The sequence below is a fragment of the Camponotus vicinus genome, unplaced genomic scaffold (genome assembly GCF_025532165.1).
Source record: "Camponotus vicinus isolate PSW18456_S1 unplaced genomic scaffold, iyCamVici1.0 SCAF_14, whole genome shotgun sequence".
NCBI lineage: Eukaryota > Metazoa > Arthropoda > Insecta > Hymenoptera > Formicidae > Camponotus > Camponotus vicinus.
The window spans coordinates 2,620,666-2,639,676 of NW_028141950.1; the positions used below are offsets into that span (position 1 = coordinate 2,620,666).

Genomic DNA, 19,011 nt, shown 5'->3' on the forward strand with positions numbered 1-19,011 from the left:
CCTTCCCAATTACTCTTGCAACAATACAGAAAATGTAGTTACTACATTCATTTCTTGGATAGTAATCTTTTAACATCAAGATATTTTCTCTTCATTTGTTTGATCAAAAATATGATTTTTATTAAGGATTCATATTAAAGGACTTTATTCCTACATTTTGCACTTTAATAATGCTTAAATATATTGTATTAAAACATTATACTCTAACAATGTTTTAATAATATATGTTGAAAGAAATAATAAAGAATAATAACACTTCGAATTTATTATAAATTTTAAATATATACATTCAGCAACGCAATATTTCATTTTAATATAAAAATAACTTATGCTGAACGCTTTTTTTACTGCCGCTCTATTTTTCTAATATGGCAAAAAAGTAAACATGGCTTATTAAATATGGCGAAAATATTGATTGATATAATCTATGCAATACAGTCTAAAATTGTATACTCTTATATCTAATAATAAACTAGTAATAACAAGTTACATATATTGATACATACATATAATAAAAATTTAAAAAATAATTTTTTAAATAATAAAAGTACTACAGTTAATCTCTCATACTACTTTATCTTTAATGTGTCGAAAATATTGTAACAAAAACAGCCATAATATTACTACTACTATTACTATTACTAAAATGGCAAACTTCTATATTTGATCTATAATAGCATATGAGTGAAAAATATAAATTTTAGATTTCTGTACAACTATTAAAAAATTTACAGATAATTTATGGATTATGTGCTCTATACCTTATTTTCTATCATAATTACAAAACTTAAAATACTAAAGCTTTTTAAAGGAAAATAGCAAGCATTGCATAATATGAGAAGATAATGGCAATGCAATTAATGTTATCAATATAGTGAATATTAATATTAAAAATTGCATGTTATAATTCAATCATATAATACATAAATTTCTAATGAAATAAGTATGCATGTATAAAAAAGTATATAAATTTTAAAATGAGTTCAAATATATTTTTTGACTCAATGAATGTTGCAAACTTAATTAATGCAACAAAAAACTATACGTTTCCAACGACATCGTTTGTGATGAGTATTTCTTTGTAAATCTATACTACATGAGCTAACATCTGAGATAGTTTCACTTAATAGAGAGCCATGGACTGATACAATTTCATTATCTTGAAACCATTCTGGACTAGTATTGTATATCAATGTATGAGATTCTTTATTAGCTCTGTTGATTTCAGAATTTTTGGATTCATTTTGATTAGATGTAGATGCGGTGTAGGTGCAAACTTTTGATTTGTTTTGAACAGAATCCTCATACACATTAATTTCAGAATTAGCAGTTATAATTGTATTACTTATTCTTATAGCTCTATCACTAGAATGCACTTTAGTTTCTAAATTTGGTAAATTCAAATTATTCTTGATAGACATATTTCCTGATACGGTCGTTTGTAACGGGGATAACGTTAATCGTGCGTGGCTTAAAATAAAATCACTTTTGTTGTAATCGAAATTAGGCGTTAATGGAGTTTGAGCTTCGTGAATATTTTTCTGAATCTCTGTTTCCACGTGTGACAATATTTGTTTTTCCAAAAATATTCTAAATGTACGTTTACTTAGTTCAGCATTTCTCAAATTGGTTCTACACCTTCTTTTATGCAAATCGACAGATTTGTCGATATCTGTCATTGGTATGGATGATTGTGTTCTATAAAAAAAATTAGTGGTATCATGATGTCTATACAAAGAACGAACCAAAGGATGATTACTGGAAAAGTCAAATATTATGCTTGTGTTCTTACTATTAAAGTTAGATGAATTCTGCTCAGTTGGGATATAGTATTTATTAGAAATGTTACTTGAATCAGTGAAGTTTTCTGATAAAATTTCCGTTGCCGATTGTCACTTGCATCCAAAGAAAGTCTGATCGCTTTGTCTGCGGTGTTGATATGTTAATGGCGCAACTAGTCGACTATCTTTACTCTTGTAATATTCATTAAAATCTAATCGTACACTAAGTAACTGTAGCGACACATCTTCAGCAGAGGCTAACATTAGTAAAAATTTCTGTACACGATCCTGCAAAAGGAATACATTTCTTTTGTAGAATCAATTCCTGAGAAAAGATATATCAAAGAGAGGCTCAATTTTTAATTTTTTACATCTCGCGTATTGTTGCAAATATATCGAATCATTACTCTGATAAAGGAATCACATGTGATAGAAAAATCATGCTAATGTAAACAAATTGAAATATTTCATTTCATTATTACCTGATATGTTTTCGAAAGTAATTTGAGGTGTATTGAAAGCGTGTTTAGATATTTTGAAAATGCAACCTCTCTTTCTACAACCTCTTGATCTTTTTTGTTTGTACGACCCCATTTTTTCGTTTGCTCAGATTTCTGTACGGAATTATCGGCGTTTAATCTTGCCTCATATTCCTGAGTAGCACGTGCAAGAAAAGTTTCCTCAAGATTTTGAAGATCTAATATTGGGCTATAAACTGAGCGTAGATGATCCATAAGTTCCTGTAACATTAGGAATACAAATAAGAATGTACAGTTGCGTGTAGTTAAAAACGCGCGTTTTATAAATATTTACCTGCGATTTCTCGTCTAATAATGTACCATGTCTTACAGAATCTACAAAATGATTGTGAGCCACAATTATATCATCAAGAGATGTTGCTTGAAGAAGTTGTTTCGCAAATGTATCCCAAGAACATTCAATTACCTGCAATTAATACAACTTTCTCACTTGATGTTTGCAATATAATAATCTCTATAAATCATGAAAAATTAATAGTATATAGATTTTAATCATTAATAATAATTTAATGATGCACAATGTTACCTCAAACAAAAAATAATATTGCATTTGATGAACCAAATGAACCATGCTGCTTGTAATCAAATGGATATGATTTTGGATTGGCAGTACTTCTGGCATTTTTCTGAACATCTTGGCTGATGTTATCTGTTGCTTCCAAATAGCAGATAAGATCGTTTCCATTCTTTTTGCTCTCCATAATGCAAAAAATACCATTTGATATGTTTGCCTGCATGGCTCTAAAATCTAAATAGAAAAATATTATATATAAGATTATTTAAATTATATTTACAAATTTTGCAGTTGGTATATTATAACTTGATGCTTTTTACCGTTCCTATAGGTCCATCAACATTATAGTCTAGAATAAAAACATCCCAGCCTGTCTCATTCTCTGAAGGTGCTAATAATCTAACATCTAAACGTTTCTGCACATCTAAATCATCTAACTTTGCACTAGTTGCTCTTATTGCAGTTTCAAGAATAGATGATAAATTATGAGGATATAAAGAACTTGCTGGTTTAGCTAATTCAGGCCTGAAATATATAATTTAAATGATTTTTTAGACCTGAAATGGTAATAGAACAAAAAAATGTTATTATAATTATATAAAGATATATCCTTACTCCAGCAAGTGCATGAGGTGTTGAATAAAGTGGCCTTGGCCAAGTAAAAGATATCCTTTGATTCCCTGCAAGTGATCCATGAGGTGATACTGTTTTGTCAATATTTCGACAACTCTTGTTGATGTTTCTTTATAAGCAGCATTCATCATAGTTTGTAAGCGACCATCTGGATCCATATCAAAAAAAACTTCGACTGAAAAATTAACGGCATAGCATTAAATATTTTTCTGAATTTAACAAAATTTATAAAATAAGTTCTATCTGATATTAAATACTTTGTAAATAATTAAATAATTTAATAAAACACTAGAATAAATTATATTCAGTAAATTGAAGGAAAATATTAAGATTGTCTTATTGGAAAATAGTATGAGTAATCACATTATCATATTTACTAATTATATTATTTACCATTATATTCTTCATCGCAATTTCTGAACATATCTGCATGTCTATCCTGCCAAGGTGAGAAATCTTTACAAACTTCACGTAAGAAATTAATGCTTTTTCCTGTTCCAAGAATTTTCTTTGCTTGAGCTTTACTAATGAAGGATGGCACCATTGAATTTCTCACTTGATACTTCTCATGCCACATTCTGTCACCACTAACATCAGCACATGCTTGAATGAAAAACTCCTTATACGGATCGTCTAATTCTCCATCGGCAATCCATCTCATTAACATATTGTACAAAGGATTGCAAACACTCTCTAAGACCCTCTTGACCAAATTCTTCACAATAGCATCTCCATGATAGCTGAATTCGTAAACAGTAGATGCTAATGCACCACCTTTTTGGCCTTGGCAAGCTCTTACTATACTCGCTAGCCACTTTAAAGTTTCCAGAGGATCACATGTCCAAAGGTGTAAATGTGATAATGTAACTGCATACATAACCATTTGATTTTGTGACCTATATATATAATATATATTTTTTAATTATTGCAATTATCATATATTTTTGATGATATACTATATATATTGAATTCACTTCTACCTATTCACTTCTTCCTGCATTATAGCTATAAATCTATAATATTCTGACAATTCCTTATGCAGAGCAGCAACAAAACTATCAGCAACTCTACCCGCGCCGGCTACAGACATTCTCTCCAATCCTTTTCGCACTACATTATGTAAGTATCCTAATTCACTCAGTCTTAAAACAGCTTGCTTTTGCGATCTATTAATCTTTGCTACAGGATCTATCTGAAAGCCATAGCTTGAATCCAACTTTAGGATTTTTCCTTCAACACTTTGGAAAGAATATATCAAGTCCTGAACCAATACATCCTCTGAAATACACTCTTCATTATTGAATATTTTACTCGGATTTATTAGCAATCCTCTTGAACTTTCCATAGTATTCAATGATACAATTTGTTGCGCTTGAGAACATGAGGTTTGTGATGATTGCCCTAAAAAATATAGAAGCAATTAGAGAACTGCTTTGATAAATATACAATGCTGTGCTTACCACTAGTGGATGCAATTGGACTTAAACCCAATTTCATGTCTGGAAATGAAAAAATTCTATCCTTTATTGCTTCAGCCGATTGACTCATGTTCAGTAGAAATAATAGAATACTTATACGATTCTTCAGTGGCTAAAGAAAGAACAAAGAACATTCATGTAAAAACATATATTATAGTAGTTATACTTTCAATTATATATATATATATATATATATATATATATATATATAATATTTTAATTTTGTTAATTAAAAACAATGAATATAAGAGAAGATATTTAAAGAGAGAAAGAGATATATAAACTGCAAGATTTTATATTACCCCATCTTTTAAGTCATTATGTAGTTTATCAAACTGTACTGCATCACGTGGTGATAATTTACTCTTTATGTTTGTTGCTACAGTCATTTCATCTTCTCTCAGTGTTCCTGTAGATGATAATAACCCGAGGGAAAAACGCATGAATCTTCTGGTCAACTCTGAAAGACATAAATTAAAAGGTAAATAATGACAAGCATACAACATATTATTATTAAGTATAACAAAATATATAATATTTGTAGATTTATGTTACAAACTATGATATAATATCTAAAAAAAATTATGGAATATTATTAACAATTATTGCAAATACAAAAAAGTATTATATATCAGAACTATACTTCTCCTTCAGATTCTTATATTATAAATATAGGCTTAACAAACATGCGAAAATTACTATCACAATCAATAGGCAACTTCCAATACATTTTATTGCATTAATGTCAACATATGAGTAAAACAAAAGTTTAAATAGCCATTTAAGAAAAAGATAAAATTGATTCTAAAGCACAAAGTAAGATGCGTAATGATTGAATTTTAAAAATATTTATAGAAAGAGGCTTTTAAACATTTAAAATTTATTCACATAATAAAATAATCAAACAATTTAAAAAGTACTTTCCATCAAATGTTATTGTACAACAATAGAATATAAATAAAGATTTGTTGCAAAAATATGATAAAACATTAAAAATAGTTAACAGCAATATTTAAAGCGAATAGCATAGCAATTAATTCGAGCGAACGACGTATCGCAATCCTTTCCAAATATAAATAATTAATTGTACTGATATATAGCCTGAGGAAAGACTAACCTGGCTTTTGTTCGCCAAAAAAGGACTTAATCATATTCTGCACCAGATCGGCAATAGTTTCAGCTTCCGCGGCATTCATGTTTGAGTATTTTGCCTCACAAACTTGCTCTATTTTATCTATCAATCACATCTAAATAACGATATTCATTCTTCGCGACGTCGTCAACACCATCTTTGGTTTACGCTAAAAGCGGCAAACATACTCGAGCATATTTTATCAATTACCCCCTCGAGGAGAGAATCCGAGAGCGAGTACCGTCGAAATTTTATTTTTCCGTCAAACTTATATTTCACACGCCATCTACGTCCATTTCGGCGGCTTCGAAGCTTCATAGCCGCATCCTGTTCATCGGTACGAACGCCATTTCCGGTGTCTCGTCTAACGTGCCGCCACATTCCTGATTTGTGAATTAAGGCCGCGTCTCGTGTACAGAAGGAATTTAATTGTGTCATCAAGAGTAATATCGTGCGCACAGGTAAGAATGTATATTTTAATTGAAGAAATAAATGAGAAAGAGAATAAAAGGGGGTAATATTTAAAAACTAGCTACATGTTGTGCACAAATATTTCTTGCATTTACGTTCTCTCCTTGCGCTTCTAACTTCAATTCTTTTCTCGTATACTCGATCTTTACCGCTTGTGTTTTATTTCTCACAGATGTTTACTGATATTTATTTACGTAAAATATCACTACACATTGCAAAGTATTAAATCGCATTTCTGTATATTTTTTAATATATGTGTGCGTACCTTTATTTCTAGCCTTTAATATATGCGTGTGCGTATCTTTATTTAAACAATCTTAATAAATAATAAGAAAAATACATTTGGCAAGTACATTGATTAGCATGAGTTTTTCATCAGTTAAAAAATTTTTCATCAGTTAAATGCATATTTATATATTTTAATGTATATCATATTATTGTTGTGTTTTATTGAGTAAATAATTTTTAATCTCGATTATTAGGCGGTAAACTCGAAGTAAATTAAATCGACAAATTTCACTATTTAAAATATAGAAGGTAAATGGAGATGATAATTTTAAATATCGAAGGCGCCGATATTTTTAAAAATCGCGCGCGCGTTAACAAAAAAAATATATATATACGATTGAAATAAAGATATATCGTCAAAGAAATTTTAATATTTGCAGTCAGCGACTTGCTACAGAAGCTACAATATACTACGCATTTTCGATTACTTGCATCTACGACTGCAACAAATTAAATACTGAGTATGAAGTTTTCAAGATCTGAAAAAAATTGAAGGAAATATAAGAGATTGTAACATTTGCTAAATTTGAGGATTCTAAACCTGTGTTTTCGTAGATTACATCTATCCACATGTATGTAAATGTTTCAAAATATTCTTAATTTATTTAATTATATTTTCAAATATATCAAGCATTTCTTTTACTTCGAATATAAATAATAGAGACACTAACGTTGCTATAAGATTGGAGAGATAAAGTTATCAAGAAACTGCTAGTAAATTTTATAGGGATTGTACTGCGTATCATAATTATCAGTAGATCCTTCTTTTCGCTAACTGATAACAGAGGCCAGTCCATGTGATATACCGCATCTCCTACATTTTTACTCTACGTTAAATAACAAAAATAAAATAATTATTTCGGGATAATATCATTTATTAATAGTTCTATGTATATTGAAAATATATCTCTATATATTTTGAAAATATTTCTACACGCTTATATATATATATATATATATATATATATATATATATATATATATATGCATATATTAAATAATTAAATTTACGCAGTAGGCAATATATTTTCTAGAAAAATTAATCGTAAATTAAAAATTGTTAATTGACTATTAATCAATTGCAAATCTAAAATTTGATAAACAAATTTCTCTATACCGCAAATATTTCGATTATATAACTCGGAGTTTTATATCAATATTTTTGCTCTGTAATCAGGTGTGTGTCCGAGAGAAATACTTTATTCACACCCTCGATGCTCTATTGATTTTTATTACATGATTCATGTCTAATCGTTCGAAATAGTTGGGCTCAATATTATTCTATCGATTTTAGTTATATATATGTATCCAAGTTATATAATATATAATAACAATTTAGCATTTATAACGTCCTTTATTATCGCGTGATGGGATAATAGAAATCGTTCTGAGAGCGAATGATGTTAATCGATTATAGACATTCAAATCTTGACATTACAACAGTATTTTGACATGTAAATTTTTCAAAATTATAATTGTTTTTTATTGCATATGGATGCAAAAGATTGCAAAGATTACATATATAATCTTAAAATATGTATATACCTGTTAGAATAAATTGTAGAATACAAAACAATTACTTACCTTAAGTATAACTTCGTTTCCAGACCAGCAATAAATGTAAATTTGTATAAACATGCAGATAGTGTAAATTACCAAAGTAGCACTTTCGAATTCCGTAATATGTGCTGATAGATAATATACACAAGTACATAATACTAATATACTGCCGCAAAATTGAATAAAGAGCACCTGATTGAATATAATGTTTACCATTTTGGCATATCTGTAATCACAGTAATATATATTAAAGTATCAAAAAGAAAAAAGAGAGAGTATAATAACGGCCAATCATTTTACATACGATATTTCATATATAACTTATATTATTTATATTATAATTTTCTAAGAATATATTGAGGGAGAACATATTTTAGCATTTTTTACTTTTTGAAACAAAATTTGCATAATTCTAAAACCTGATTTTTTTTAAAGCAAAGAATTTCAATAGAGAATAACTGATTATCGATTTAGAAGCTTCTTTTTTTTTGAATTTCTAACAATCACCTTCTAATTAATGCATTAATTATATATTTTAAATATAAATATTTTTTTATCATAAATATTAATTATCATTGTTGTGAACAGCTATTTATATAGATATGAAACAAATTAACATATATTTAAAAACTTATTATATTTAAAAATATAATAAAAAAGTAATATAATAGGACATGTTAAATATATATAACATTAGAACTAACTTTTATGTAACTAACTTGTAAATGCTGAGATGATGATGTATGTGTTGCGATATTATCAGTCTTTCATTATCTGACGGAATAGACGAATATTTGAGACATTTAGTTGTTTTTCTAGCTACTAATTTGCGAAGACGACTTTCAAAAATTTCAAATTGGGCGCATGTTTGTAAAATTAATCCAAAAACTAGGGTTTCCGTGCCAACATTTATAAGTGAGGCAAAAAATATAGATACGATCTGTTGAATGGATATAAACCAGAAAAGTGAAGATGCGTTAATATCATATGGTAACCATATTCTACATGGTAAATGACCTTGCATTACATTTAACACTGATCCTATTGTGACGCCTGTAAAGGAAATCACTACTAAAAGTGAATACTTTATCGACCTTGACCTGCACACAAATTGAGATTATATAAATTCTTTAAGTATTATTCTCTGTGAGAAATAAAAAGACAAAGCGCGATACAGTTTTAAATTATTAAACTATTTTATTCATATAATATCTTTAATCTGTTTTTGTAAAAAACGAAATATTTCTTTTTTTATAAAATAGTGTATGTTCTTTCTTCACAAATTATTAATTTAATGCAATTTTTATAGTTACACTCTTAAACATGGCAAAGGGTTATTACAACAAAAAGCAGTGGAGTCTCAGGGAGTCGATAAGAATGATAATTGCTGATTAGGATCATGAATATCCAGAAATGGTATGTACTACTATATTTAACTTGTATATGTTGATACATTAAAAAATTAGGAAACATATTTGCATTTTTGTAAACAATTTATTTTATAAAAGAAGAAAATAGAGATTTAACTATTTTAAACGAGAATTAAATTATTGCACGTCTTTCAAGTGACAAATCATTAATACAATATGAATTATAATATGAATAATAAAACTGAAAATGAATCAGTAAGATAATTATATTTACCTGATAAACTCGTCAAATTTTGTTTGTATTGTTTCTTCATCCTTGTTTTGCGGTTTACATGGTTTGTTACACAATACTTGTATTAAGTTGACAATTGCACTTCGACGTATTACGATGATAGTCGCTTTACAACAAACACAAATCATACTCACGAACATTAAAGAATTGGCAACGAAATCATCGATATTATCGACAACAAGAACAATGTCCATGAATTGGGTTAATGTTAAAAAATATTCCAAGACTAATACAATAAAGGTAAATGCATTATACAATAGTTTAGCGCCATTCGATGACCACTCGATAGGCTGCCAAACACCACCAATGGTATATATTAAAAAATTTAAAGAAAGTATTTGCATTTTTATAATATCATAAAAACTTATAAAACTTAACTTTTATAAAAGAGAGATTTAACTGTAACTTATTAGATTTTAATACAACATATGACACAGATATAATTATAAATATGAGAACACAGTATAAATATTAGTCACGCACTTTTTCGCTTTGCACAAAATAGAGGCACAAACATACTTATTTCACAATCGAGAAGATAATTAAACTTCAACTATGTGTAGTCGAGTATACCTAGCGGGAGACTACATACGATTTTATCTACTTGCCTCGACTTTAGACCCTAATACCGTCAATTACAGTAATTAGCAACATATAGTCGTATTACGTTGTATGTTATTTTCTGCTTACATGAATATTACAATCGTCACAGTTGTTTTACTTGCAACGATTGAGGGTTACTGTTCTTTGCAATCAAACATATTGTCACAATCTCATCGAATGAAATATTTATATATTTCCATGTTATCGGCAGCAACCGAGTGGAAAATTACATTTCTGCATAGACCTGACTTTATTACATAAAAAGTACAAAACAACGAAAGAAATAAAATGTACGTATATTATACATTTAAAAAATTTTGCAAGCTAAATGCTTATACATCTACTTGTTAAATATAATCAAAATGCCAGAGGATTATATACCAAATTTCGTATATTCACAGAGTATCGCAAACGATATTGGAAAAGTGACATTTTTCTTTTTTAAATAATATTTTAAATTATTGTCTTTTATAATCAGATAAAATTATATATATATATATTGCATTGTTCTAATTTACATTACAATGTGTGTGTACGCATGTCATAAACATTTTTAGATATTTGCATCTTGCAATCCTGTGTAACTTTTTATATATAATATTGTTACTTTATATACTTGGTTCTGACCCGATTATTTCTATTCTCAAAAATAAATATCGGCAGTTTGCTTTATTAAATAAGAAAGATAAAAAGATTGAAATAAATAGATAGACGAAAACTTTAAGAATTTTAAGAACTTTTCAGTTATTAATTAATCAAAAACAACTACAATATTACAATATTTAAATACATCATCGACTACATGTATTTCACTTTTGTAATACGTTAAATGCAGAATATGATATTCTCAAGAGCTGTAACAGTAATTACGGGAAAGATTAATGTAAAGGATTAGATATTTATTAAAAATTTCAAATATGTTTTAGTACGTTATGTTTCAAACATCTTTGTTGATTACATATTATATACATTATTACATACATTTTTCTAATATATCAAGTGATTATTGTGTTATATATATAAACAAATATAGCATAGTTTACTTACGCTACTGAAAGACTGGAGAGATAAAGTTATCAAGAAACTACTGGTAAATTTAACAGGAATTGTGCTACGCATCATAATTATCAAAAGTTCCTTCTTCTCGCTGGTTGACAATAAAGGCCAATCCATATGATATATCGCATCTCCTACACTCATACTCTGACAATATAATAGAAATATAATAATAAATCTAACAATAGCATTTATTTAATTTAATGATTTCATATTTATATGTAATATACATTTATATATTTTATTTTCTTTATATTTATATATTTTTCATATATTTCGACAAGTATGTATTTTTGAATTTTTTGCTAAATATTTATTTACAAATATTATTGGGTTAAGTATATATTTTTTAATTAAATATTTTAAAATATACGAAAAATTACCTTAAGCATAACTTCGTTTCCAGACCAGCAAATAACATAAATTTGTACAAACATACCAAAAGTATAAACTATTAGAGTTGCACTTTCGGATTCCATCATATGCGTTGAGACATAATATACACTTGTACATAATATCAATATACTGCCACAAAATTGAATAAAAAGTATTTGGTTGAATATAATATTTATTGTTTTAGCAAATCTGTAATAATATTATATTAGTTCTTGATATTCCATATCAGGGCAATCTTAACATTATATATAATATTGTATTTTTTGCACAGCTCGCGCATAATTTTACGTGCGTGCGAATGTGCATAAAGGAACTGATTCTTATGTAACTGACTTGTAAATGCAGAGGTGATGATGTATATATGTCGATATTGCTACTTTTGCAATACTTGACGAAGTAGGTAAATGATTCAAATAATTAGTTATTTTGCTAGTCACTAATTTGCGAAGACGAATTTCGTAAATTTCAAATTGGGCGCAAGTTTGCAGAGACAATCCGAAAATTAAGGTTTCTGTACCGACATTTATGATCGCCCCAAAAATCGCGGATACAATTTGCTGAATGGATATAATCCAGAATATCAGAGATACGTTAGTATCGTATGGCAACCATACTCTAAAAGGTAAATGACCTTGCATTACTTGTAACACTGACCCTACTGTGACGCCTGTAAGGGAACTTGTCACCAAAAGTATATATTTTATCGAGCATGACCTGCACACAAATATAAGTTGAAATTATATATTTAAATATTTTAAATATTCTTACGGCAACTAATATTTTCTGGTAGTATTTGCAAAAACTCATAATGAATTTTTAATACAATAACTTATTTTATTTTACATTATAAAGCGTAATGAAATTTTAAAGTAATTTTTAGAATATTTTTTAGAGTGAAAAATTTTTTAGAAATTAGAAAACTTTTTAAAAAATTTTATATAGATTATTTACAATAATTTGAAAATTATATATAAATTTAAACATATACAAAATTAGCAAAATTTATCAAAAGTTCGCAAAAGACTTTTACTACAAAGGACAGTCGCAATGCTCATTGAATTGAAAAATTAAATTATTGAACAAACTTTTTAATTAGTGGATTATTAAAAAAATTATTTTACTATGTATAAAAGATCTAGTAGTACTCACTTGATAAACTTATCACATTTCATTTGTATGGCTATTTCGTCTTCGTCTCGAGGTTTATATGGTGCCTTCAATAATTTTTGCACCAATCTAATGATTGAATTCCGACGTAATACAATGACAGTCGCTTTACAACAAACAGCAACAATAGTCAGGAACATTAGAGTATTAGTTGCAAAATCATCAATATTATCGACAACAAGAACGATGTCCATAAATTGGGTTAACATTAAAAAGTATTCCAAAATTAGTACAATAAACGTAAATGCATTATACAGCAGCTTAGCAGCGTTCGATGACCAATCGATAGGCCGCCATATACCGGCGATGGTATACATAAAAAAATTTAGGGAAAGTATTTGCATCTTTACAATTACAAATAGCACTTTTCTATACATATAACATCTAGAAAAATATTTTTACGACACTGCGAGATATCATTTAAAATATATTAATGAATCATTGCAGAAATAAATAATCTGAAAATGATACAACTCAAAAAATTAATTTTAATAGAGTCTACTACAATAGAATCTATTTCATAGAATATAAATTTTATGAATGTCATCCTTCTTCTCGGAACTCATATTTAGCATTATAAATGTATGGCTATTTAACTTTAACAAATTTTTACGACAGAAACCAAAATATTACTTAGAGCATAAATAGATAGAATGTACTGATAAATAAATAGATACATAGATAGAAATATGTTAATAAATAAATAAATAGATAAATATACAAATGTGTGAAGATAATTAAAAAAAATAAACAGAGAAAGAAAACATGAATATGATATATATTTATCACTAATAATATATATATATATATATATATATATATATATATATATATATATATAATATTAGTTGTAATATTTTAGAATATTTTCCTTTTTTACCATCGAAATTGTATACGAAGATTTTTTCCAATCTTCTTCTGTTTAATTTTATTTTCATTTCATTTTAACACATAAATTAAGTATAATATTATTATGAATCGAAAATCAAATATTTCGCTGTAAAAAGCAATATTTCTAAATACGAACATGTAAAGAAAAAGCAATATTAATAATTATATATGCTTTGCCATAATATTATTTCTTACATTTTACACAACTTCCAATGGAATAGAATATAATATTTCACAATTTATATTACTACAATACAACTTATTCTAATATTTTCAAAATAATTAAACCTCAAGTATAGTCGAGCACTTCTTGAAATAGACTGCATGTAGTTCTACTTGCTTGAATTTCTCAACCCTTTTTGTCATTAACGTAATTATTAGCTATTCGATTAGCTATGGCGCACGTATCTTATTTTCTGCTCATGAGAATACTACTATAATTATGAAAATCATTTTACTTGCAACGATCGAGGAATGTCGTTCTTTACAGTAAAGCATATTGTCATATTCCCATTGAATAAAATATTCATACATTTTCATGTCATCGCCAGTAACTGAGTGCATGAAATCATCTTTCCTACAAAACTTATATTTTATGATAGTACGCTACAATAAAGGTAAATATGTTATACAACTAGCGCCATTCGACGATCATTCGAAAGACTTCATATACCATCAATACAGTAGAGAATTAAGAGAAAATATATATTTGCATCTTTATAATACTGTATATAAGTCACTTCATAAAGGAAAATTTTAATTTATTAGACTTTAATGCAACATATGACATATGTAAATGCAATATGAAAAAATATAAATATTAGTCACGTATTTCTTTGCTTTGAAAAGAGACACAAAGATACCTTATTTTCGCTATCAAAAATTCGCTAATAAAATTCAACTCAATATGTAGTCGAGCATGCAGGAAATTACGCATGATTTTTTATTAGCTTGCTTCGACTTTAGACCTAATATTGTCAATTATAATAATTAGCAATCCGATATAAAATCGTTTATTATAATCTATATTATTTTCTGTTTATAAAAATATTGAAACCGTCACAGTTGCTATATATTTGCAACGATCCGAGGCTGCTGTTCTTTGCAATTAAACATATTATCATCGAATGAAATATTTGTACATTTTTATGACGTCGATGACAAGTGAATGGAACATTATATTTTTGCACAAATTTAACTTAATTACGTAAAAATATAAAATGAAAAAAAGATAAAATGTATTACATATAATTTATTTAAATATCACACATTTAAATATATCATTTCCCAAGTTAAACGCTTATACGTGTATCTACTTGCTAAATATAATGAGGATATACCGGAAGAATATATATTAATCCTGGTATACTAACAGAATATGGCAGACGGTATTGGAAAAATTAAATTTTTCTTTTTTAAAAATAATGATTAAATCAAAATTATTGTCGTTTATATATCAGATAAAACTATTGCAATATTTTATGGTTACGTATTTACAATGTATGTACATATGTGTGCATGTATATCGACACATCAATATCTTTAGATATTTGTATTTTCCAATCTTGCGTAATCTTTTATATATTATATCGCTGTTTTGTGTGTATTTCCTTCTTACTTATATTTTTATTCTTAAGAGTAAATAGCAATTTGCTATATAAAATAAAGGAAACTGTTAAGATTGAAATAAATGGATAGACGGATATTGCTAAGATCTTTAGTTATTAGTTTATCGAGAAAATATTACAATATTATCAAAAATATTGCAATATTATTAAGATATTTAAATGCATCATTGACTACATATATTACTTTTGTAATAAATTAAATGCAGAATATGATGTTTTCAAGATCTGAAAGAATAATTATAGAGCAAATTAATGTTAAAGATTATACATACATCACTTTTTAAAAATTTCGATCATGTTCTAACATTACGCGTCAAATATTCCTCCTGATGTTATATATATATATATATATATATATATATATATATATATATATATATGTATGTATGTATGTATGTATACATATATACACACACACACACACAAATATAATATAGTACTTACGCTACTGAAAGACTGAAGAGATAAAGTTATCAAAAAACTACTGGTAAATTTAACAGGAATTGTGCTACGCATCATGATCATCATGAGTTCCTTCTTGTCGCTGATTGATAATAAAAACCATTCTGTATGATATATTGCATCTCCTAAATTCATACTCTGATAATATAATAGAAATGTAATAATAAAACTAGCAATCTAACATTTATTTAATTTAATGATTCTACATTGATTTTTATTTAATTTAATGACTTTATATTTAAATGTGTACACACCTATTTATATACAAAAAAATTATATTCTTTTTTCATATTTATATATTTTATGTTGCTACAAGTACGAATTTTCGATATTTTTATAAAATATTTTATTCGGTATTCATTCAGTTATTAGATTTTTCGGTAACTTATTCAGTATATTTTTTTGAAGTAAACATTTTACAATATTTGATATGTCATATACCTTAAGTATGACTTCGTTTCCGGACCAGCAAAATAAGTAAATTTGTACAAACATACCAAAAGTATAAACTATTAGAGTTGCACTTTCGGATTCCATCATATGCGTTGATACATAATACACACTTGTACATAATATTAATATGCTGCCAAAAAATTGAATGAAAAATACCTGGTTAAATATCATGTTTATTGTTTTAGCGAATCTGTAATAATGTTATGTATTAATTTTCGACATTCCATATGATCAGGACAATTTTAACAATCAGTAATATAATCTTAGCATTTATTATTTATTATAAATATTATTATTTATTATAAAATATAATAATAAATAATCATATGTGTATATTGTGTGATAGTGTGTGTGTGTGTGTGTGTGTGTGTGTGTGTGTGTGTGTGTGTGTATATATATGTATGTATGTATATTGATATATTTTAAAAGTTAAATTAATTTGAAATAGATTAATTATTCGAAGTTCTCTTTTCAAGCTCCCTTATTAATTCAAATAAATCATTCAATAATTTATGTCAATTAATTCCAAAGAAATGTAGAGGCGTCACTTTCTAATTCTTTACAATTTTTCATTAGGAATATTGATAATTGTTATAACAAACAATTTGTAATAACAATTTATAAGTACAACAGATATATAATCTAATAAGATAAATAATAAGGTATACAAGCGTGTATTTATAAAAGAATTTTAACTGACTTGTAAATGCAGAGGTGATGATGTATGTATTCCGATATTGGTACTTTTCTAATTTTTGACGATGCAGGTAAATGATTCAAATAACTAGCTGTTTTATTAGTCATTAATTTACGAAGACGACTTTCGAGAATTTCAAATTGGGCGCATGTTTGTAAAATTAATCCAAAAACTAGGGTTTCCGTGCCAACATTTATAAGTGAGGCAAAAAATATAGATACGATCTGTTGAATGGATATAAACCAGAAAATTGGAGATGCGTTAGTATCGTATGGTAACCATACTCTATAAGGTAAATGACCTTGCATTATATTTAACACTGATCCTATTGTAACGCCCGTAAAGGAACTTGCTACTAAAAGTGAATATTTTATCGAGCTGGACCTGTACACAAATGTGAATTAAGAGATCATACTTTATAAATTTAAATATATTCTACGGCAAAATAAAAATGTTCTTATAATTTTAGTATTTGCAAAAACTAATAATGAATTTTTAATACAATAAATTTTATTTTATTTTACGTTAATATGTAGTTAACATGCAAAATTAAGACAATTCTTATTTTTTATATAGAATATTTGAAAATTTAAAAATTGTATAAAAACTCAAACAGACAACATTAAGAAGATTTATTAAGAGTTTGTAAACGACTTTTGTCACAAAGGACGACTGTCGCAATGTTAATTGAGAAAATTAAATTATTGCATAAATATCTTAAGTTATAGATTATCAATGATTTACTGTGTATAAAATATTTAATGGTACTTACTTGATAAACTTATCATATTTCATTTGTATTGCCATTTCGTCTTCGTCTTGATATTTATATGGTGCTTTTAATAATATTTGTACTAGACTAATAATTGAATTTCGACGTACTACTACAACGGTCGCTTTACAACAAACAGCAACAATAGTCAAGAACATTAAAGTATTGGTGGCAAAATCATCGATATTGTCGACAACAAGAACGATATCCATGAATTGGGTTAGCATTAAAAAGTATTCCAAAACTAATACAATAAAGGTAAATGTATTATACAATAGCTTAGCGACATTCGATGACCAGTCGATAGGCTGCCAAATACCACCAATGGTATATATTAAAAAATTTAGAGAAAATATTTGCATCCTTATAATTACAAAAAAATAGAGTATAGCACTTTTATAACATCAATTCATAGAACATCTGGAAAAATATTTTAGGGACACTTATCATTTTAATTATATTAATTAATCATTACAAAAGAGTAATTCTGAAACAATACAACTCAAAAACATTAATTTTAATATAATATTAATAAATAATTTAAAATAATAATATTAATTTTAATATACTACTTCATAAAAAAAAATAATGAAAAATAATTTTGTAAATATTATCCGATCCCATATTTAGCATCGTATTCGACTTCGACAAATTTTACGATAAAGGCAAAAATGTTACCAAGAAAGATAGACAAATTGATAAATAGAGAGTGAAATTAAAAGAGGAAGAAAAACAAAGAAAAAGAATACAAATATGATATATATTTATCACTAATCATATATATATATATATATATATATATATATATATATATATATTTCAATCATG

General features: G+C 26.9%; 3 protein-coding genes across 3 annotated transcripts; all 3 read right to left on the minus strand.

Moving 5' to 3' along the window:
* Positions 1 to 169: 169 nt before the first annotated feature.
* On the minus strand, positions 170 to 1,892 carry LOC145965622 (uncharacterized; the record flags this gene model as incomplete). The annotated part of the gene is made up of 1 exon (XM_083089284.1): positions 170 to 1,892. A coding segment is annotated over one exon (873 nt), but the record flags the coding sequence as incomplete, so codon positions are not given.
* On the minus strand, positions 1,889 to 6,575 carry Grip91 (gamma-tubulin complex component 3). Its single transcript, XM_083089185.1, has 11 exons — positions 6,063 to 6,575; positions 5,248 to 5,405; positions 4,928 to 5,057; positions 4,448 to 4,868; positions 3,861 to 4,363; positions 3,450 to 3,642; positions 3,155 to 3,359; positions 2,847 to 3,068; positions 2,595 to 2,726; positions 2,264 to 2,521; positions 1,889 to 2,069 (listed from the first exon to the last, which is right to left on the minus strand). Exons 1-11 carry the CDS (start codon positions 6,139 to 6,141, stop codon positions 1,893 to 1,895), a joined length of 2,478 nt encoding a protein of 825 aa, XP_082945311.1. The 5' UTR covers positions 6,142 to 6,575; the 3' UTR covers positions 1,889 to 1,892.
* Positions 6,576 to 7,038: 463 nt separating this feature from the next.
* On the minus strand, positions 7,039 to 18,545 carry LOC145965623 (uncharacterized). The gene is made up of 16 exons (XM_083089286.1): positions 18,184 to 18,545; positions 17,415 to 17,795; positions 16,703 to 16,904; positions 16,244 to 16,399; positions 15,984 to 16,024; positions 13,263 to 13,649; positions 12,447 to 12,827; positions 12,101 to 12,302; positions 11,709 to 11,864; positions 11,475 to 11,515; positions 10,542 to 10,548; positions 10,041 to 10,402; positions 9,116 to 9,496; positions 8,421 to 8,622; positions 7,508 to 7,663; positions 7,039 to 7,315 (listed from the first exon to the last, which is right to left on the minus strand). Exons 1-16 carry the CDS (start codon positions 18,543 to 18,545, stop codon positions 7,271 to 7,273), a joined length of 3,462 nt encoding a protein of 1,153 aa, XP_082945412.1. The 3' UTR covers positions 7,039 to 7,270.
* Positions 18,546 to 19,011: the final 466 nt, after the last annotated feature.